The 24,059-nt window shown below is 42.2% G+C and overlaps 1 protein-coding gene across 1 annotated transcript in view; it reads right to left on the bottom strand.

Annotated features, from left to right (window-relative positions):
• The window catches only part of MCC (MCC regulator of WNT signaling pathway), a 533,449-nt gene that overhangs the window by 376,131 nt on the left and 133,259 nt on the right, over window positions 1–24,059 (bottom strand). Inside the window, exon 3 of the mRNA XM_070377172.1 lies at window positions 2,877–3,091. Within this exon, the coding sequence (XP_070233273.1) occupies window positions 2,877–3,091 (215 nt within the window). The remainder of the gene's footprint in view (window positions 1–2,876; window positions 3,092–24,059) is intronic.

The raw sequence follows: 24,059 nt of genomic DNA, 5'->3' as shown, positions 1-24,059 counted from the left end.
TATGGAGAACCCATCCTGGCTTATACTTGAGTAAACCTGAATCTTACAGCAACTAAAATAGACTGTGTTCTATCAAACATACATTGTACATCTGCTTTAATTAATAAGGGAAAGGGCACACTGATCAGAAGTAAAGAATTTTTGTCTTGGGACACCAATGCCAGGGCTCCCCCAGGTGCCAAGGCCATGCTGGCTGTTGTGTACATCTGATCTCTTTTTTTGAAACCTCGAAGAAATGAATCCACAACTTGCTTAATGTTCTTTGTTCTGATAAGATATAAAACAGCTGAAAAGTGTGATTCTCTGGACCAGTTCTTCAGAAGCTATCTGAGAGGCTGTTTTCCAGGCTATCGTCCTCAGCTGATTCAAATAAAACTCTTTTCTATTGCTATTATAGATTGATTGTTGGTTATTTGTGTCAACAACATATATACAAAAAAGTGTGCGACTGTAAATGTGTAGGTCATGACTTTTTTTTTAACCACACTGTGTGCCTTGTGGGCTTTTAGTTCCCCAAGCAGGTCACTAAATTCAGGCCCTCAGTAGTGAAAGTGTGGAGTCCTAATCACTAGACCACAAGGGACTTCCAAGGTCATGACTTTTAATAAAACGAACACTCCTACGTGAGCTGGTGCTCAACATTTAAGGGAGTGTATCTCAAACTAGCCTCTGGAGGGGCCCTTGCAGGCAGAGCTCCAGCAATTCCAAAGCTTCACCAATAATTCACAAAGAGAACCTGGCTGATGGGAACCTGGGAGCTGAGCTGGCCTCTGACAGGACTGTAAAGAGAACAGAACAGAACGCAAGCAGTTACTGCAAAGGTTAAGATCAAGGCACTGGGACTTCCCTGATGGCCTAGTGGTTAAGACTCTGCGCTTCTACAGCAGGGTTGTGGGTTCGATCCCTGGAAGGCACATGCCAGGGGAGGTTTTGTGGGGAGGTGGGTGGGGAAAGAATCACAGAGATGAGCAGAGGTAGGAAACCACCAATTTTTGCAGTTCTCACTAGGAGGTTTGCTGCAGAAAACTGGTGGGCCTCGAGCCCTGAACTCTTCAGGGCAGGGGCCACTAAATTTTGATCCATGTGTAACACTGATTTTTGCTATAACCCACACTTCTATGTCACTGTCTTGAAAAAGGCTGATCTGACATAGCAAAGAGTAAAGTTCAATTTGCTGCAAATTATTTGTAAAAGCATAGCCGAAATCCAAGCCCATGACAGAGAAAGATGACATATTTCTTGCTGCTTGGCTAGTCTCCTGGGCACACAGGAAGGCAAATTAGGATAGTCAATACAGTAAAGTGAAAGTAAAGGGGAGTCGCTCAGTCATGTCTGACTCTTTGCGACCCCATGGACTGTAGCCCACCATGCTCCTCTGTCCATGGGATTTTCCAGGCAAGAGTACTAGAGTGCGTTGCCATTTCCTTCTCCAGGGGACCCTCCTGACCCAGGGATCGAACCCGGGTCTCCCGCATTGTAGGCAGACACTTTACCATCCAAGCCACCAGGGAAGTCCCAGGATAGTCAATTGTTCTACGCAAATGGAGCAAGAATGTCCTTAAAGGGACAATGCAATGACTATGGGTTCTTTTACAGATCTTATGAAACATAGTTACACCCTAGTAGTGACTGTGTGTGTGAGCCTGTGTAGTTTTAATATATTTAAAATTTTTTGAAAAGTTGCAAAGATGGGACAGAGAGTTGTCATACACTTCTTATCCAGTTTCCCCTGTTATAAACATCTTACATCATTATGGTATAGTGTCACAATTTATGAATCAATACTGGTACATTGTTATTAACTAAAATCCATAATTTACCCAGATTTTCTTAGTTTGTACCTGATGTCCCAGCCAGGGTACCACATTATATTTAGTTGTCAGATCTTCTTAGGCTTCTCTTAGCTGTGACAGTTTCTCTTTCTCAAACTTTCCTTACTTTCAATATCCTTGACAATCTCTAGGGGTACTGGTCAAGTATTGTACAGAATGTCTCTAAATTAGGATTTGTCTGATGATTGTACTTTAACTCCTGCTGCGTATTTAGGATTATTAGTGGCTTCAAACACGTCACCAAAAATGTCAGAATTAGAAAATATGCCTTAGACTTAAAAAGTCTGAAAACCATTGGTCAAACCTCAAAGCAGATTGTAAATATGCATAAGTGAAGTTGTCACAAATATACCACCTTCAGTTTCAAACTTCAGTTTCAAAATCGCAGGTCCGTTTATGGGCCTTTCACACCAGGGCTGGATAGCAACCTTAATTTATAAACTGTGTGCATGTCACCCTCAATAGAGCCCAGGCCATCAGCCACCCAGCCTCGTTTCCCAGCTCAACTTAAAAAGGAAGGCAACAGCTTTTCATTCAAGGATCATCATGGTAATAATTCATCCTGAGGTAAAAAGGAAGTTCAAATTAAGCCTAATGAGATTCCAAGTTTTCAACAGAGTATGTTTTTAAAGTACAAGCAGAAAGACTGATCAAACTTTCAATGAAGCATTTTCTTTTTCAAACGAGTAAAGTCCAAGTTGGGGAGCACAGAGGATTACACCCTATTAATCTGTAATGTCTGATACCAGAAAAGTGTTCTCATTAAGGTGAAGCCATTGTAGATATGCTGGAAATTAAATCTGTACAAGGTACAGACTTAAAACACTTTTTAACCAATCACTCTGCTCTTAATAGTACAAGGGAAGTCACCAGTCATAAGCATTTGGAGCACTTAACATTATTGGCAATGCTGGAGATGGTACAATGTTTAGCTCAATAAAAAGAGACAATACCTGATATGTCCTCTGGAGCTCAGAATTCAAATATGCAGATTGGCATCCACCCAGGCCTAAAGATGTGTTCTCTGAACCAGAAAGGACTCACCGTGTTGGCCAGTTCTAGATAGCTTCCTCCTATGGAGTTGCCAAAGCGCGGGGACTTCGTGAGCAGCTTGCGGAGCACAGCAGCCTGCTGGTGCAAAGAGCTTCCCCCATACTCCAAAAGCTTCTGCAGGGCTGGCTGACTCTGCAAGTCCGGGCTCTGGAGGTCCCTGGCTCCCGAGTAGTACTCCCAGCTCTCCCTGGCTGCTGATAAGGCACCTAGGTCCAGAAGAGACGGGGTTGGGGGTGGGGAGGAGAGGAGATGTTTCCTGTGTTAGCCTGTGGGTGGCCAAGAGGCAATGATTTGGAAATCCACACGTCAGAACACATGTGGCTCCCGGCTGCACACTAAGCATTTTCCCTTTCAAAGTGACACATGGGGTGCCTGGAGATAAAAGCCATTTCAGGCAAAGCATTTAGAAATAACTACCCAATGAAATGCGCCTTCTCCCAGTCCAACAGAAATGTTTAGCGAAAAGCACCAATGAGCCGAAAAATGGGAAGCCAGATCACAGCTACAGCTGTCTGTGATTTAGTGTTCTGTAAGATGGGCCTTCTGTCATCCTTTTCCCCACTTGAGCAGGAAGGAAGCAAGTGGGAAGATAGAAAGTTAGATACAGCACTTTACTGTCATTTTCTGGTGTCGACATACCTGGAAGAAACTACGGGAAGCCAGACTGTATCTGCCACGTGGTTGAGCTCTCAGCAACAGAATGTGAACACCAGTGATAAGCATAGCTGCAGAGCCTAGCTCATAAAACCCACAGAGTGTGATTCTTCCTGCCCTTTGCCTCTGGCCTGGTTCAGATGGGCATGGCACCGTTGGAAGCTGTGTGGTACAGATGGCAAACCTGCGTGACAGAAGATGCCTGGATCTGTGAACTACCTCCTGCAGCAGGGTTGTCTGCTGAGCCCAGGTACTATTTTACCTTTATGTGATCAGGAAAAGGAAACTTCTTTTGTGTTGGATTCACCATATATTTTTGGTTTGGAGAGGAATTAGGATTACCTTAACTACCACAGCAGATTAGAACCTAATAAAAGATGCTAACCATTAGAACAGCACAGAAAAGTACAGTGAAAAGTAAACCTAGAGAAGGTCTAACCTAACAGCCCTCATGAGGGATGGGGGTTGCTCGGGGAAAGCTTACTGGAGGAGAAAGACAGATGCTTCAGTTGCTACCTTTGCTAGAAAAAATTAGATTTGGGGTGAGGCTTGCTTCTTTATGTTTACTTCTGATTTGAAGTCCCTTGTGGGTGCAGCTGGCTGGTGGAAAGTCAGTCACGTATATCTGTCTCAGCTGCAAGAAAGGCTGGGAAATGTGTTTTCTGGTTTCCTCTTTGGGGAGATAGCATTTGTAAGATGATACCTTTTCCCAAGGGAAGGATGAGTATGCAAAAGACCTGGGCAGTCAGAAAACTTGACAAAGAAAGGGCTGCTCACAGACACCATGCTAGGTGCAGGGGGTAGAGCAGCGAGCATGAGGAAATGCAGGCCCTGCCTGTGGAGTTTTCACTTCAGTGGGTCTTGATACATGACTTTTAATTGCAAAAAAAGGGATTCATTAAAATGATTCAATTTGTACTACGAAAGGAAAACATATGCAGATTCCTCTACAATTTACTTAAGTATAATTACATACAGAAAACTACAAATTATGTACAGCAGGTTCTGATGTGAATTTCCAATCTCCTCTTATTGGGGACTGGTGAATTTCACCAAGGTAATTAGGAAAAGTGTCTTGTCTGCAACCACTTCAGATACTTTTCCTCTATTGTTCATATTCTGCTGATCTTCTTTAGTCAATCTGACCCAACACTCTTTTCATACAATGATATATAGCAGGGTGACATGTCTTTACCAAAGCAAACAATTTTGTTATGTTTGCAACTGCCCAAAGAATGCTCAAACTACCGCACAATTGCACTCATCTCACACGCTAGTAAAGGAATGCTCAAAATTCCCCAAGCCAGGCTTCAGCAATACGTGAACTGTGAAATTCCAGATGTTCAAGCTGGTTTTAGGAAAGGCAGAGGAACCAGAGATCAAATTGCCAATATCCACTGGATCATCAAAAAAGCAAGAGAGTTCCAGAAAACATCTATTTCTGCTTTATTGACTATGCTAAAGCCTTTGACTGTGTGGATCACCACAAACTGTGGAAAATTCTGAAAGAGATGGGAACACCAGACCACCTGACCTGCCTCTTGAGAAACCTGTATGCAGGTCAGGAAGCAACAGCTAGAACTGGACATGGAACAACAGACTGGTTCTAAATAGGAAAAGGAGTATGTCAAGGCTGTATATTGTCACCCTGCTTATTTAACTTCTATGCTGAGTACATCATGAGAAACGCTGGGCTGGAAGAAACACAAGCTGGAATCAAGAGTGCCAGGAGAAATATCAATAACCTCAGATATGCAGATGACACCATGCTTATGGCAGAAAGTGAAGAGGAACTAAAAAGCCTCTTGATGAAAGTGAAAGAGGAGAGTGAAAAAGTTGGCTTAAAGCTCAACATTCAGAAATCTAAGATCATGGCATCTGGTCCCATCACTTCATGGCAAATAGATGGAGAAACAGTGTCAGACTTTATATTTTTGGGCTCCAAAATCACTGCAGATGGTGATTGCGGCCATGAAATTAAAAGATGCTTACTCCTTGGAAGGAAAGTTATGACTAACCTAGATAGCATATTAAAAAGCAGAGACATTACTTTGCCAACAAAGGTCCATCTAATCAAGGTCATGGTTTTTCCAGTGGTCATGTATGGATGTGAGAGTTGGACTGTGAAGAAAGCTGAGAACTGAAGAATTGATGCTTTTGAACTGTGGTGTTGGAGAAGACTCTTGAGAGTCCCTTGGACTGCAAGGAGATCCAACCAGTCCATTCTAAAGGAGATCAGTCCTGCGTGTTCTTTGGAAGGAATGATGCTAAAGCTGAAACTCCAGTACTTTGGCCACCTCATGCGAAGAGTTGACTCATTGGAAAAGACTCTGATGCTGGGAAGGATTGGGGGCAGGAGGAGAGGGGACGACAGAGGATGAGATGGCTGGATGGCATTACTAACTCGATGGACATGAGTTTAGGTGAACTCCGGGAGTTGGTGATGGACAGGGAGGCCTGGCGTGCTGCAGGTCATGGGGTTGCAAAGAGTCAGACACGACTGAGAGACTGAACTGAACTGAAAGTTTACTTTAATATTAAAGTCTATTCACTGAATTGCAAGGGCAGCTTTGCTTTCCATTTCAACACAGACTTCAAAATGCTTGTCCTGTTTCTGTATACTCCTCTGAATGCTCTCTGTCTGCCTGGCCTACTCATATTCTCTGTCCTGGCTCCAGTAATGTGTGGCCAGAAGACTGAGCTCAGAAATGGGTAGAATCATTGATAGCCTGGTAGGTCACACATAAGGCAAGTAGCATAGGGTTGGGCACTTGTCTTTTATGTTTGACTATGGTATCCCTAGCACCTTGCACATCAGTCAGTTCAGTTCAGTCGCTCAGTCATGTCTGACTCTTTGCGACCCCATGAATTGCAGCACACCAGGCCTCCCTGTCTGTCCATCACCAACTCCCAGAGTTCACTCAAACTCACGTCCATCGAGTCGGTGATGCCATCCAGCCATCTCATCCTCTGTCGTCCCCTTCTCCTCCTGCCCCCAATCCCTCCCAGCATCAGAGTATTTTCCAATGAGTCAACTCTTCACATGAGGTGGCCAAAGTATTGGAGTTTCAGCTTTAGCATCATTCTTTCCAAAGAACACCCAGGACTGATCTCCTTTAGAATGGACTGGTTGGATCTCCTTGCAGTCCAAGGGACTCTTCTCCAATGCCACAGTTCAAAAGCATCAATTCTTCGGTGCTCAGCTTTCTTCACAGTCCAACTCTCACATCCATACATGACTACTAGAAGAATCACAGCCTTGACTAGACAGACCTTTGTTGGCAAAGTAATGTCTCTGCTTTTTAATATGCTATCTAGGTTGGTCATAATGTTCCTTCCAAGGAGTAAGTGTCTTTTAACTTCATGGCTGCAATCACCATCTGCAGTGATTTTGGAGCCCCCAAAATAAAGTCTGACCCTAGCCTGTGACATATCTGGTGTTTATTACACATTTATTGAATGGGTTGCTGAATCACCCACAGTTGTAGTACCCCAGGGTTTCACTTCTTAAGCAGGAAAAGCAACATGAAGATTAATTTAAAAAATCAAAATAAATGATACACTTAAACTTCTTTCTTTAAGCAAAGTTGTTTATGAGAACTTTGTTTCTTGGATTAGACAGCCCAAGGAAGCTCCATTTGAATTTATTATGCTGTATTAACAGACCCAAACCCAGTTTCAGTCAGAGTCATATCATCAGGTTAGCTAAGCTCCATGCTAATCAGAAAGATCAAAAGGCCCTCACACTATTACCTTAACAACTTTTGCTGAAGTGATGCTGAGAATGCAGATCCTCTGCCAAGGAGCCAAGACAATCATATTAGCTTCTATATAAATGGACCACAAACAACAAAGTGCATTTTGAAGCCATGCAGTAGATGTGTACAACTAAGACACTTTGCTGTACAGCAGGAATTAACACAACATTACAAGTCAACTGCATTTCAACTCAAATATACAGTAGACTATTCCCATTACTCTCTTCTAATCTGTTGTCACATTAGACTTTTCTATACAAAACCCAACAATCCTGAGGCAAAATCAGTCATTTAACTTGGAAGAACTCATGGGAAAATTCAAAAAATGTAGGTCTGGTAACTCTTGCTCTGTGAAATATGATAGTGCTTGATGTTTTTAGGCCCACCCTGAGCCTCATGCCAGTCTCTTTTCACTCTCTTGCTAACCTCAAAAGAAGCCTACTGACCACAGGGAGGTGGCTTGTGTTTTCTTTCCCTGAACATGGACACCATTATCATCTACAGTGCCCCATGCTCACTGAGCTCTCTGGTGCCTCTTCTTAGAAGGACACTAACCCCATCAGGAGGATGCCGTCACCATGACCTCATCTAACTCTGTTCTCCCCTCTTCCGTCCTCAAGGCTCCATCTCTGACAACTAACACATTGGGGTTAGGGCTTCAATGTATAAATTTGGGGGGGGGACAAAATATTCAGACCATGATAAGCACTGAGCAGAGGTTCTCCAGGCTAGTAAGGAAAGTGACTTACAGCACCCCTCTAAATACCAAAGGCCAAAGCACTCCCTGGGCCTAGAGATCTCTACACACAGAGAACCAAAGGAGGCCATGATGTCTGCCTCCATAATCCTCTCGGGTGCTCTGAAGGAAGAGGTAAGATGTGTTTTTTAAAAGCTGAATATTTAGTGTTTAAACGTGACAGGGCACAGATTCCAAATGTTTCTCTTATCAGAAAAGCATAAGAAACAAGTGGCAATTTGATATGTTTATAAAATACATCACTGGGAAAACCCTGCTTTCAGAAAGGATGCTGGAACAGAAAATCTGCCAAACATTGAGATCCTTGCTCTGCTGGGTACTTGGCAGCTACAAGCTAGGGCTTTAATCCCATTTGCAAAGTGCCACCCAGGTTTGGTTCTAAAGCCTGCAATTAGCATGCTTATGCACCAAAGGCGCTATGCCACCTTCCATGAACCAAATCCCCGTGAGAATAAGGCGACCAACATGTGATGGACCTGATATTTATGTTAAAGACACAATAATCATGAATGATAAAATTTATTCAAAGCCATTAAGGACCAGGTGCTGTCCTGAGAATTTTACATACATTATCTTACATAGATCTATCAACAGCCTAGGAACAATGAATTCATTTTTTCCATTTTAAGAAAAAGATATTTTCTTTCATTTTAGAGACTTTGCTCATTTAAATAGAACAGTGGTTAAGAGCTGGGGTTTTGTGGTCAGATTCCTTGAGGTCAAGTCAAGAGTCACCATGACCAACTATGTGACTTCAAGCAAATTATGTAACCTAAACTTCAGTTTTCTCATCTTTATAATGGGCATGTCTAGTGTTAATTCGCTTCAGTCATGTCCTACTCTTTGCGACCAATGGACTGCAGCCTGCCTGGCTCCTCTGTCCATGGGATTCTCCAGGCAAGAATACTGGAGAGGGTTACCATGCCCTCCTCCAGGGGATCTTATCGATCCCCTGGGTCAAACCTGATCCCCAGGGGTCAAACCTGTGTCTCTTACACCTCCTGCACTGGCAGATTGTTTACCACTAGCTCAACAGTATGCATTTCATAGATGTGTTGTGAGAGTTAAGATTCAAATATGTAGAACATTTCAGACAATTCCTGGTATATGACAAACTGACCAAGAAATGTGAGCAATTATCTGGCCACAGCTCATGATTTTAGTTATCTGTAATCCATTTTGGACAATAGGGAACAAACACATGAGGGAAATTGTATACCACCCAGGTTCTGAAAGGTACCTGTTAAAATGACCAGTTCTTAAAAAATACATCTTTGACACCTAACCTATGACTAAAACATCACCAATAGCTTTGTAGTATACTTAATATCAGCATTAAAGACAATGAAAATAGCCCATTAGATCAGGGCCAAAGTTATGTTTCCCTGAGAATGGAATATTCCATTAATAAGTCAAAGTCTCTGGGTATCAGGTTTGATAGACTTTGTTTCCTCTTTTCTACTTGGCCAACTCGTATCCAGAGGACACCTGGCCTTCCCAAAACATGTGGCCAGCTGCTGCTGCTGCTAAGTCGCTTCAGTCATGTCCGACTCTGTGTGACCCCATAGATGGCAGCCCACCAGGCTCCCCCATCCCTGGGATTCTCCAGGCAAGCACACTGGAGTGGGTTGCCATTTCCTTCTCCAATGCGTGAAAGTGAAAAGTTAAAGTGAAGTCGCTCAGTTGTATCCGACTCTTCGCGACCCCATGGACTGCAGCCTACCAGGCTCCTCCATCCATGGGATTCTCCAGGCAAGAGTACTGGAGTGGGGTGCCATTGCCTTCTCCCATGTGGCCAGAACCATGAGGAAATCTGTCCAGCCCAGCAGTGGTGGCAGCAGGGGCAGAGTAGACATTTATTCATCAGACTTGTTCTCTGGCCATCCTAACCACTCCTGTTTTCTACCTCTAGTTCTTTCTTTTCCATCCTTCATTTGAACGTCAGAGGCTTCTCATCACATCACAGGCAGGTGATAACACAGAGCGTTTAGGGGATCCTGAAACATGTACTAACAGTGTTTGTGATACTGTTCGTATTTAGTGCTCTGGCATTTATGTGGATTGTTTAGAGAGAACTCCCTAATTTATTACCCTCAGTGGCAAGAGAGAAAATACTCCTTTTAACTGGAAGCAGCTACCTTTCTGAATTGAGACCTAACATACCAACAGAAAGAAGCACAGTGGATTTGAACAAATTGACAGCCAGGTGTCAGCTGTCCCCGTCATGGCACGTTTACAATTCCTAGATAATACTGACATCAACAAAAGCAGTAGTAAATCATTTAGTCCAAAGCAGAAGCACCATATGAGTCTTTGGTCATTTATTAATGTCAACTCTTGGTATAAAATTCAGGAGCTTAATTCCCATGAGGGCCTCTAGCTTTCTCCAGTACAAATTACTTTGCAAACACAGGCTGACTATCTTAAAATCTGTGTCTGTGGTTTCAAGGAGAATTGGGTAGAAAAGGATAGCTAAAAGAACCTGTGTCCTTCTGGGAAAAAACAAAAAGTAATTCGAAGCACATATCTTACTAAGGGGAGGTAAATAATATTATCTCCCTGGTGATAAAAGTCAGTTCTTTGGCCTTTGGCAATCTTTAGGAAGTGAGCCTATTAGTGTTCTATTTTGAATACAGATCACGTGTCCTCTCTGAGGACAATGCACTGAATTTCTGTGGCACATTAGAGTGAAGGACGCATTTTGAAATGCAACTCCCTTCCCCAACCTACTCAAAACCCCAAAACTACTGACAGGTGACAAGAAAGAAAGAAATGAAGAAATGCATTTTTTTTTATTGGAGTACACTTATCAACATCATCATCATTAGTGGATAATTCTTAATGTTCCACTCTGTACAAGCAAGTTCAACAGTCCTTGATGTGTTTAAGTAAAGGCTTGAGAACACTAAATGGGACAGAGGTTAGGAACAGTCAAAGGGATAGCTGGAACAAATAGCTTTTAAAATTCTTCAGCTTGAGAGTCTACTATTCTGTTGTTCACCAAATTTAATATAAAAAGCAAAGTGTCTTCCCTTCAGCAATGAATAAAGATGCTGAGGTAATCATCTTCAACCTTTTAAAAAATTAAAAACAATATTTGGCATCTTATCTTGATTTGTCTAAACTGGACATATGAAGGCAATAGCAAGTTGGTGGGTAATTCAGGGCTAAAGAATTCAAAAGGGATTTTAGGGAAAGTATGTTAAAATGGGGAAGCACTGGAGTAAAGAAGGGTTAATTAAGTTTCACTTGACACTGAGGCTGGCTTGGAATTGGGGGGCTAACACCTACAGTCTACAAGAGTTCAAGATTTTTTAAAGATTTTGTCTCTCTTGGTTAGAAGGCAGAGATCGTATTTTGGATCAATTTATCCTTCTCTTACAAGACGTATTAATGGACCGTGTATTCAGTAAGCCCTTGGTAGTCACTGATTTTTAAGTATCATAAGACTAAATGGGGATAATGCTAATCTGGACCTGTTCTCTGTAGTGAGAAGAATCATACATGTGCCTTATCGGCATGCCCCATAGGGGTCCTCATGTTTCTGGCTGAAAATTAGTCTGATCAAAATGGGAAAATGCCAGGGTGGGGAATATGCAAATAGGAGTACAAAAAGTAAATGGTGATTCTAGCTTCTCAGTGAAAAAAACAGAATTCTTTTATTCTTTATTACTGAAAAGTTGGCGATTTTTATTTAAGCTTTTAAAATAGGATAGATTATATTAATTTTCTAATGTTAAAGCAAGTTTACATTCGAGAGACAAATACAACATAGTCAAAATATGTGCTATCTTGTTTACGTATTATTGATTTTGATTTGCTAGCATTTTATTTACAATTTTTACATCTCTGTTCAAAAGTAAAACCGGCCTATGATTTCTCTTTCCCTGTACTTGTCATGCTTTGGTATCAGGGTTATATGTAAGTTTATGTGAGACTGGAGCTAATTGCTCTTTCAGTGTTAGGTGTGCTTCCCTGGTAGCTCAGTTGGTAAAGGATCTGCCTGCAATGCAGGCGACCCCAGTTCAATTCCTGGGTCGGGAAGATCCACTGGCGAAGGGACAGGCTACCCATTTCAGTATTCTTGGGCTTCCCTAGTGGATCAGCTGGTAAAGAATCCACCTGCAACATGAGAGACCTGGGTTCAATCCCTGGGTTTGGAGGATCCCCTGGAGAAGGGAAAGGCTACCTGCTCCAGTATTCTGGCCTGGAGAATCCCATGGACTGTATAGTCCATGGGGTCACAAAGAGTCAGACATAACTGAGCCACTTTCACTTCACTTCACTTCAGTGTTAGGTAGACCTTGCTGGTGAAGTTGACTGGGCCTCAAGTGTTCTCTGTGGAAAGATTTTTTTTTTTTAATTACTGTTTTAATTTCATTACTAGTTATAAAACTATTCATATTTTATATCCCTTAATGAATCAGTTTTAGTAAGCTCTACTTTCTGGAAATTTCCTTATGTTTTCTAAACTTTTAGTATATCAGCAGAAAGCTATTTATAATATTTTCTTTTTCTTTTTCTGACTGTAACAATGTCTTTTTTTCACTCCTGATATTGGTTATGAAAAGTGAAAAAGTGTCAGTTGCTCAGTCATGCTTGACTCTTTGCGACCCCATGGACTATAGCCTGGCTGCGACCGGCGCACTAAGCGCAGGCGGCCGAGAGGAGCTACCCCACATCCGAGGTCAGGGGCAGAAGCCAGGAGGTCCCCATGTCCGAGGTTGGGGCAGCGGCCGAGAGTGCTGGGCTGCGACGGTGCAGGAATGGCTGAGAGGAGCTACCTCACGTCCGAGGTTGGGGGCAGGGGGGTGCGGCTGAGAGGAGCTACCCCGCGTCCGAGGTCAGCGGCAGCGATGAGAGGAGTTACCCCTTGACTGAGGTCAGGGGCGGCGGCTTGGAGGAGCTACCCCATGCCCCCAAGCCGGAGGCCAGGGGCGGCAGCAGGGAGGGCCAACCCCACGCCCAAGGAGCCATGGCTGCGCGGGTGCAGGAGGGCGTGAGGAGCTATCCCACGTTGAAGGTCAGGAAGGGTGGCAGTGAGATACCCCTCCTCCAAGGTAAGGAGCAGTGGCTGTGCTTTGCTGGAACAGCTGTGAAGAGATACCCCACGCCCAAGGTAAGAGAAACCGAAGTAAGACGGTAGGTGTTGCAAGAGGGCATCAGAGGGCAGACACACTGAAACCATACTCACAGAAAACTAGTCAATCTAATCACACTAGGACCACAGCTTTGTCTAACTCAATGAAACTAAGCCATGCCCATGGGGCAACCCAAGATGGGCAGGTCATGGTGGAGAGATCTGACAGAATGTGGTCCACTGGAGAAGGGAAGGGGAAACCACTTCAGTATTCTTGCCTTGAGAACCCCATGAACAGTATGAAAAGGCAAAATGATAGGATACTGAAAGAGGAACTCCCCAGGTCAGTAGGTGCCCAATATGCTACTGGAGATCAGTGGAGAAATAACTCCAGAAAGAATGAAGGGATGGAGCCAAAGCAAAAACAATACCCAGCTGTGGATGTGATTGGTGATAGAAGCAAGGTCTGATGCTGTAAAGAGCAATATTGCATAGGAACCTAGAATGTCAGGTCCATGAATCAAGGCAAATAGGAAGTGGTCAAACAAGAGATAGCAAGAGTGAATGTCAACATTCTAGGAATCAGTGAACTCAAATGGACTGGAATGGGTGAATTTAACTCAGATGACCATTATATCTACTACTGCGGGCAGGAATCCCTCAGAAGAAATGGAGTAGCCATCATGGTCAACAAAAGAGTCTGAAATGCAGTACTTGGATGCAATCTCAAAAACGACAGAATGATCTCTGTTCATTTCCAAGGCACACCATTCAATATCACAGTAATCCAAGTCTATGCCCCAACCAGTAACGCTGAAGAAGCTGAAGTTGAATGGTTCTATGAAGACCTACAAGACCTTTTAGAACTAACACCCCCAAAAGATGTCCTTTTCATTACAGGGGACTGGAATGCAAAAGTAGGAAGTCAAGAGATACCTGGAGTAACAGGCAAATTTGGCCTTGGAATACGGAATGCAGCAGGGAAAAGACTAATAGAGTTTTGCCAAGAAAATGCACTGGTCATAGCAAACACCCTCTTCCAAAAACACAAGAGAAGACTCTATACATCACCAGATGGTCACACTGAAATCAGAGTGATTATATTCTTTGCAGCCAAAGATGGAGAAGCTGTATACAGTCAGCAAAAACAAGACCAGGAGCTGACTGTGGCTCACATCATGAACTCCTTATTGCCAAATTCAGACTTAAATTGAAGAAAGTAGGGAAAACCACTACTAGACCATTCAGGTATGACCTAAATCAAATCCCTTATGATTATACAGTGGAAGTGACAAATAGATTTAAGGGCCTAGATCTGATAGATAGAGTGCCTGATGATCTATGGAATGAGGTTCATGACATTGTACAGGAGACAGGGATGAAGACCATCCCCATGGAAAAGAAATGCAAAAAAGCAAAATGGCTGTCTGGGGAGGCCTTACAAATAGCTGTGAAAAGAAGAGAAGTGAAAAGCAAAGGAGAAAAGGAAAGATATAAGCATCTGAATGCAGAGTTCCAAAGAATAGCAAGAAGAGATAAGAAAGCCTTCAGCGATCAATGCAAAGAAATAGAGGAAAACAACAGAATGGGAAAGACTAGAGATCTCTTCAAGAAAATTAGATATACCAAGGGAACACTTCATGCAAAGATGGGCTTGATAAAGGACAGAAATGGTATGGACCTAACAGAAGCAGAAGATATTAAGAAGAGGTGGCAAGAATACACAGAAGAACTGTACAAAAAAGATCTTTACGACCCAGATAATCATGATGGTGTGATCAATGACCTAGAGCCAGACATCCTGGAATGTGAAGTCAAGTGGGCCTTAGAAAGCATCACTATGAACAAAGCTAGTGGAGGTGATGGAATTCCAGTTGAGCTATTTCAAATCCTGAAAGATGATGCTGTGAAAGTGCTGCACTCAATATGCCAGAAAATTTGGAAAACTCAGCAGTGGCCACAGGACTGGAAAAGGTCAGTTTTCATTCCAATCCCAAAGAAAGGCAATGCCAAAGAATGCTCAAACTACTACACAATTGCACTCATCTCACATGCTAGTAAAGTAACGCTCAAAATTCTCCAAGCCAGGCTTCAGCAATATGTGAACCGTGAACTTCCTGATGTTCAAGCTGGTTTTAGAAAAGGCAGAGGAACCAGAGATCAAATTGGCAACATCCGCTGGATCATGGAAAAAGCAAGAGAGTTCCAGAAAAACATCTATGTCTGCTTTATTGACTATGCCAAAGCTTTTGACTGTGTGGATCACAGTAAACTGTGGGAAATTAGAAAGAGATGGGAATACCAGACCATCTGATATGCCTCTTGAGAAATTTGTATGCAGGTCAGGAAGCAACAGTTAGAACTGGACATGGAACAACAGACTGGTTCCAAATTGGAAAAGGAGTATGTCAGGCTGTATATTGTCACCCTGCTTATTTAACTTATATGCAGAGTACATCATGAGAAACGCTGGACTGGAAGAAGCACAAGCTGGAATCAAGATTGCCGGGAGAAATATCAATAACCTCAGATATGCAGATGACACCACCCTTATGGCAGAAAGTGAAGAGGAACTAAAAAGCCTCTTGATGAAAGTGAAAGAGGAGAGTGAAAAAGTTGGCTTATAGCTCAACATTCAAAAAACGAAGATCATGGCATCCGGTCCCATCACTTCATGGCAACTAGATGGGGAAACAGTGGAAACAGTGTCAGACTTTATTTTTTTGAGCTCCAAAAATACTGCAGATGGTGACTGCAGCCATGAAATTAAAAGACACTTATTCCTTGGAAGGAAAGTTATGACCAACCTAGATAGCATATTCAAAAGCAGAGACATTACTTTGCCAACAAAGGTCCGTCTAGTCAAGGCTATGGTTTTTCCTGTGGTCATGTACGGACATGAGAGTTGGACTGTGAAGAAGGCTGAGCGTCGACGAATTGATGCTTTTGAACTGTGGTGTTGGAGAAGACTCTTGAGAGTCCCTTGGACTGCAAGGAGATCCAACCAGTCCATTCTGAAGGAGATCAGCCCTGGGATTTCTTTGGAAGGAATGATGCTAAAGCTGAAACTCCAGTACTTTGGCCACCTCATGTGAAGAGTTGACTCATTGGAAAAGACTCTGATGCTGGAGGGATTGGGGGCAGGAGGAGAAGGGGATGACAGAGGATGAGATGGCTGGATGGACGTGTCTGGGTGAACTCTGGGAGTTGGTGATGGACAGGGAGGCTTGGTGTGCTGCAATTCACGGGGTCACAAAGAGTTGGACATGACTGAGCGACTGAACTGAACTGAACTGGACTATAGCCTGCCAGGCTCTTCTGTCCATGGAATTCTCCAGAAAAGAATATAGGAGTGGGTTGCCATTCCTTTCTCTAGGAGATCTTCCTGATCCAGGGATTGAACCCAGGTCTCCTGCATTGCAGGCAGATTCTTTACCATCTGAGCCAGCAGAAAAGCCCTGATATTGGGTATAATAAGTCTTTATTTGACTACTTAGCCTGCCAACAGGGTGGACTTAGTTGGGTGACATGATCTTGACTCAGTTGCTATGTGTGCAAATCAGAGGCCCCTGGACGCCCTACAAACATGCCACATGACCTTCAGCCAGCCGAGTGCACAGCCGACTGACAAACCCAGATACTGCCAATAGACAGCACCCAGGTACTTTGCATTCCTAATACTGTACCAGGAGAGTTCATGGTCTTTTCCTCCAGCCTCAACCTAGAGAATCTTCTTGGAATCCATGATTGATCGGGTTGCCTACTTGGCAAAAAACTTTACCACTCAGTATTCAATCCCTGCTCTCTTTATTTTTATTTTTCACTTTTTTCCATCTCTTTATTTTTCATTTTTTACCTTAACAACTATTTGCCTTATCTTTTTTTCACTTTAGCATTCCCCCTCCCCCACAACCAAGAAAGTGAAAGAAAGTGAAGTTGCTCAGTCATGTCCGACTCTTTGCGACCCCATGGATTGTAGCCCACCAGGCTCCTCCATCCATGGGATTCTCCACGCAAGAATACTGGAGTGGGTTGCCATCTCCTTCTCCAGGGGATATTCCAGACTCAGGGATCGATCCCAGGTCTCCCGCATTGCAGGCAGACGCTTTAACCTCTGAGCCACCAGGGCAAATGCCCCCTGCCAAGGAAGTTATAAATTTCATACATCTTTTTAGAAAAACCATCTTTAGTCTACTCTGTGCCTCAAAATTGTGTACTTGTTTTCAATTTCATTGATTTTGGTTCTTGCCTTTATTATATCCTCTCTTCTCTTCTACCTGTGTTTATTTTGCTGTTCTCTTTCTAAATTCTTGGCATGGATGCTCACCAGCCCTTTTCCTTTTATCTTCTAATATATGCATTAAAAGCTATAAAATTTCCTCTAAGTGCTGCATTTCAATTGATATTTTCATAATCTTCCAATTCAAATTCTTTTGAAATGTTCATAATTTTGTCTTAGATCCATGAACTATTTCATAGTATGTTCCTTAATTTCCTATCATATGGTGTTTCCATAGTGTTTTGATTTATAGATTCACTGTATTATATTCAGAACACATGATCTATGTTATTTCAATCCTTTTAAATTTGTTGAAACTGGTTTTATGGCCTAGACGTGATCAAATTTTACAAATGTTCCATGTATGCTTGAAAAAAAAAGTATATCTTACAATTGTTGTGTGGAGTGGGCATTTGTTGTTCTAAGTTGCTAAGTCGTGTCCAATTCTTCTGTAGGCCTCCAGGCTCTTCTGTCCATGGGATAGTTTCCAGGGAAGAATATTGGAGTGGGTTGCCATTTCCTTCTTATAGGGGATCTTACTGACACAGGGATCGAACTCCTGCATTTGCAGGCAGATTCTTTACCACTGAGCCACCAGGGAAGCGTTTATATTACCACTGAGTGAATGAGTGAAAGTCACTCAGCCGTGTCCAACCCTTTGTGACCCCATGGACTGTAGCCTGCCAGGCTCATGCAATTCTCCAGGCCAGAATACTGGAGTGGGTAGCCATTCCCTTCTCCAGGGGATCTTCCCAACATGAGAATCAAACCTAGGTCTCCTTCATTGCAGGCAGATTCTTTACCATCTGAGCCACCAGGGAAGCCCCTTATATTACCACTAAGTCAAGCTTATTAACTGAGTTGTTCAAATCTTTGTCAGTTGAGTTGACATACAAAAGGCAAAGTGAAAATGTTAATGTTTACACCATTAGATTCTAGACCTAGTTATTGTTATAAATAACAGTTTTCAAATAACACTAACAGTTACTGTTATCCAATTAAGTGAAAAATCCCTTGAACAATAACATAGTCTAATTTGAAAGGCAAAGTGTGTTAAAAAAAAAAAAGCATTCTGACTGCGATGGTTTTGACATTAAAGCAACTGAAATAGGTTAGATTAGTAACTAAACTTACTCTTTAGGAGTTAAGGAAGTTCAGAGTTCTAAATCTCTACCTAGAAGTTACTAACAGAAAAGCAAACAATCCTGCTGCTGCTGCTAAGTCGCTTCAGTCGTGTCCAACTCTGTGCGACCCCATAGACGGCAGCCCACCAGGCTCCCCCATCCCTGGGATTCTCCAGGCAAGAACACTGGAGTTGGTTGCCATTTCCTTCTCCAGTGTATGAAAGTGAAAAGTGAAAGGGAAGTTGCTCAGTAGTGTCTGACACTCAGCGACCCCATGGACTGCAGCCTTCCAGGCTCCTCCGTCCATGGGGTTTTCCAGGCAAGAGTACTGGAGTGGGGTGCCATTGGAATTCTGCTGCTGCTGCTACTATGTCGCTTCAGTCATGTCCGACTCTGTGTGACGTCATGGACTGCAGCCTACCAGGCTCCTCCGTCCATGGGATTTTCCAGGCAAGAGTACTGGAGTGGGGTGCCGTTGCCTTTTCCGGTTGGAATTCTAAGTTTTTGTTAATACAGAAAGAGAAAAAAAGGAAAGAATGCAGCAGTGTGAATTAGCAGGAAAATGATCTAGGAGCCAGGAGAGGTCCAGGCTAGTCCCAGCCATGCCACCAACTAACTCTGTGACCTGACAATTATCATTCAACCCTTCAGTTCTCCACTTCCTCATCTATACTAAACAGACGGTGAAACTCGATGGTATTTAACAGAGTCTCTGTGCTATAATCTTATAGTAATAATTTAAGAGCAAAATCTTATCAAGTACTTCTTAAATCAGATAAACCAAAGAAAACACTATAAATACGAAGAGAGAAGTTTGACATGTTATTTTTTTTGCATTAAAATTTATATAGAACTGACTGATAAGCATTTATAAATGAGAGCTAAATAAATATACAAGGTATTGGATTAAATTCTCCTTCAACTAGATTTTCTTGTAGATAGCAAACTTAAATGGATCAACTGGAAACCATACAAAATTCTTCTGAAACAACCATAAAAATTTAACTGATTTAAACAGTCATTTATTAATACCCTTTCATTTATGTTCTCCTGTGAACTTGCAGTAATTTTATAAAAGATAAAACAGGAAGCAAAGTAAGCCTTCCTGAGCTTTTTGTTGTTAAAATGTTGAGTGACAGCTTCTCTAGAATGAACAATGGACAATGAAATTGACTGGCCAAACTAAACACTTTCTGTGAGCATACTGAGCCTTTATCTCAGCCAACTAATCATTTTTATTCCATGAAAAGTATCTAAAATCATGCCAAGTTGTAAAATCACTGCCACTGAAATTGTAATGGCTTCAACATCCCGTAAAAACAGTGACACTTAATGAACTGCTGCAGTTAATTCATGCTGGAGAAAAAATAGATGAACAGTTTTATTGCATTCTATGTGGTTCAAAAGATACAATCAACACAGGTAATCAGTGGCACCCTTCATGTTAGGATTACCACCTGAGATAAATACACCTGGATTTCCATGAACTCTGTTCTAAGCTAACTAAAATGAAATGATTAATGTCAGTGGGAAGGAGGCTAAAACAATATATTCAAAAAGAGTAGCATCAAATAGCTTGAAATGCTCATAAAAAACAAAATCAGGAAGCAAAATAGAATGAGCACTACTTCAGACATCATCTCACAAGAATTTAGACCACCACAGAACAGCGTATTTTATTCCATGAGGTAGTAATCTGCAAAAGAAATCTAAAATATTTAACATCTCAAGAAATACACAAGAATCCAGTGATCTTATGCATGCTTGCTTAGAAGTCTGAAAAAGAAATATACCAAATTTTCTTTCTTCTGCCTGCAGTGACTGCAGAATGGAGAGATGAAAGCCAGTGTGTCATAAAGAGAACTCGACATCTTAATGGCAGAATTTAAAGTTTACATGCACACCCACATATACACACAGCTGAGGTTCAAATATACTCACTACAGAAACATTTTCATTCTGATAGAAAAATAACGTACAAATTACTTGATCATTCTCACTGTCTCAGATGATGCCAAAACCATTCCCTGTCTTTGTTTTTGTCAGCTGTTTTGTACTTATATTTTAACGTGTCTTCAATCTTCTGAGAATACAGAACACCTTAAACAACCCATGAAGACATAACTTGGTGATGCTGGGGACGGGAGGAGAAACGATTTAAATATCCTATCACACTATCTTATTGAGAAGATCTCTTATAGTCTCTTCATGGTAAATGACATGACTTCTCAGACTAAACCCAGACGGATTTTCTATTTTAGTGTTTCATACTTTCCCAGGTTTGGGGAAACGAGTATGTTTTGTTTTAATGGATGCTGTTGATCTTCAGGTTTCTAAATCTGTGAGAACATTACTATGCTATACCCTTAATTACGGTCATAATTTGAAAGCAAGATTTGCCAAATACAAGCTTTGTTGTTTAGTCGCCCAGTCATGTCTGACTCTTTGTGACCCCATGGACTGCAGCACGCCAGACCTCCCTGTCCTTCACTGTCTCCCGAAGTTTGCTTAAAACTCATGTCCATTGAGTCAGTGATGCCACCCGACCATCTGTCACCCCCTTCTCCTCCTACCCTCAATCTTTCCCAGCATCAAGGTCTTTTCCACTGAGTCAGCTCTTTGCATCAGTTGACCAAAGTACTGGAGCTTCAGCTTTAGCACAGGTCCTTCCAATAAATATTCAGGGTTGATTTCCTTTAGGATTGACTAGTTTGATTTCCTTGCTGTCCAAGAGACTCTGGAGAGTCTTCTCCAGCATCAGAGTTTGAAAGCATCAATTCTTCAGCACTCAGCCTTCTCTACGGTCCAACTCTCACATCCACACATGACTACTAGAAAAACCATAGCTTTGACTATATGGCCCTTTGTTGGCAAAGTGCTGTTTCTGCTGCTGGATAATCAAGATATTCCAGGAGGATTGCTTCCTTGTACATGCTGAGATGGAACTTCTACCCTCTTATTATTATTATTTTTTTAATGCCAAAGCCATCACAATAGCCACTTCAGAAAATGCCCTTAATAGTGATCTTCACAGTGTTTGAGTGGCCTTAGGTCCTCTGGACTCCTGGACCCTGATGGGCTCTGTAGGTTACTATCTGGCACCACGGCAGTTGTCACTCAAATGTCAAGAGCCTTTAAACAGCTCAAGAAAACAAATTAGAAGAGAAAGAAGTTCCAAGGGTCATACACTTTTAAAGGGACCCTTTAAAACAGTGTTTCTGGCTTTTCTACCAAAGTACCCAAAGGCAGAGAGTATATATATACATATACATAAACTAATTTCTGTGTCTAGGACTTCTTATACTATGTTAAACAGAAGCAGTGATAGGAGGCATCCTTGTCTTGTTCCTGAATTTATCAGGGAGGCTTTCAGCTTTTCACCATTGAGCATTATGTTGGTTGTACATCTATTATGAAAGTGAAAGTCACTCAGTCGTGTCCAACTCTTTGCAACTCCATGGACTATAAATCCATTAAGTTCTCCAGGCCAGAATAGTGGAGTGGGTAGCCTTTCCCTTCTCCAGGGGATCCTCCCAACCCAGGGATTGAACCCAGGTCTCCCGCACTGCAGGTGGATTCTTTACCAGCTAAACCACAAGGGAAGCCAAGAATATTGGAGAGGGTAGCCTATCCCTTCTCCAGTGGATCTTCCCAACCCAGGAATTGAACTGGGGTATCCTGCATTGCAGGCGGATTCTTTACCAACTGAGCTATCAGGGAAGCCCCAGGAAGCCTCATCTGTTATAAATGGACCTTATTATGTTGCAATATATTCCCTCTATACCCATGTTGACTGTGGCCATGAAATTAAAAGATGCTTACTCCCTGGAAGGAAAGTTATGACCAACCTAGATAGCATATCCAAAAGCAGAGACATTCCTTTGCCAATAAAGGTCCATCTAGTCAAAGCTATGGTTTTTCCAGTAGTCATGTATGGATGTGAGAGTTGGACTGTAAAGAAAGCTGAGCACCAAAGAATTGATGCTTTTGAACTGTGGTGTTGGAGAAGACTCTCGAGAGTCCCTTGAACTGCAAGGAGATCCAACCAGTCCATTCTAAAGGAGATCAGTCCTGGGTGTTCTTTGGAAGGACTAATGTTGAAGCTGAAACTCCAATACTTTGGCCACCTTATGCAAAGAGCTGACTCATTTGAAAAGACCCTGATACTGGGAAAGATTCAGGGCAGAAGGAGAACCATGAGATGGTTGGATGGCGTCACTAACTCAATGGACATGAGTTTGGGTAAACTCTGGGAGTTGGTGAGGGACAGAAGGCCTGGTGTGCTGCAGTTCATGGGGTCATAAAAAGTCAGATAGGACAGAGCGACTGAACTGAACAGAACTGAATTGATACCCGTGTTGATGAGGGTTTTTGTCATACAGGGATGTTGAATTTTGTAAAATGCTTCTTTTGCATCTATTGAGACGATCATGCAGTGTCTGTCTTCCTTTTTGCTAATGTGGTGTACCATAATGATTCATCTGCTTATGTTGAACAATTCTAGCAGCCCTGGAATTACTACAACTTGATCATGGGGTATGAACCTACTTTGTATTGCTGTATTCAGCTTGCAAATATTTTGTTGAAGATTTTTTGCATCAGATTTATCAAAGATGAATGGCCTGTGTGTGTGTGCTAAGTCCCTTCAGTTGTGTCCGACTTTGTGTGACCCTATGGACTGCAGCCCACCAGGCTCCTTGGTTCATGGGATTCCCTAGGCATGAATACTGGAGTGGGTTGCCATGCTCTCCTCCAGGGGATCTTTCTGACCAAGGATTGAACACACGTATCTTACGTCTCCTGAATTGGCAAGTAGGTTCTTTCCCTCTAGCGCCACCTCTTTTTTTGTCGTCTTTGTTTTTCATATCAGGATCATGGTGGCCTCATAGAATGAATTTGGGAATGTTACCTCCTTTTCGGTTTTCTGGAGTAGTTTGAAAAGGATAGGCATAAGTTCTTTTTATGTTTGGTACGAGAAGGAAATGGCAACCCACTCCAGTGTTCTTGCCTGGAGAATCCCAGGGAGAGGAGCCTAGTGGGCTACAGTCCATGGGGTCGCACAGAGTTGGACATGACTGAAGTGACTTAGCAGCAGCAGCAGCAGCAGCAGCAGCAGTCTTTCCAAACTTAAGTTTGGTAGTGAAGCCATCCAGTTCTGGACTTTTATTTGCAGGAAGTTTGTTTGTTTGTTTTTAATTACAGATTCTATTTCTCCTCTAATGATCTTTTCAAATTATCTTTTTTCTTGACTCAGTCTTGGCAGGCTGTATTATTTCTAGATATTTGTCCATTTCTTCTAGGTTGTCCAATTTGTTGGTATGTAACTATTTACGGTATTATCTTAGTTTTTTTTTTTAATCTCTGTGGAATCTGTTGTTTTCTCCTCTTTCATTTCTTTTTTGTTTATTGGGTCCTTTGCTTTTTATTCCTGGTGAGTCTGGTTAGAGGTTTATCAGTTTTGTTTATCTTTTCTAAAACCCAGCTATTGGATTCATTGACAATTTCTATTATTTGATCTTTAT

The sequence above is a fragment of the Bos mutus genome, chromosome 10, assembly GCF_027580195.1.
Source record: "Bos mutus isolate GX-2022 chromosome 10, NWIPB_WYAK_1.1, whole genome shotgun sequence".
NCBI lineage: Eukaryota > Metazoa > Chordata > Mammalia > Artiodactyla > Bovidae > Bos > Bos mutus.
Note: the sequence above shows the minus strand (reverse complement) of the source record. Positions and strands in the feature narration are given on the sequence as shown.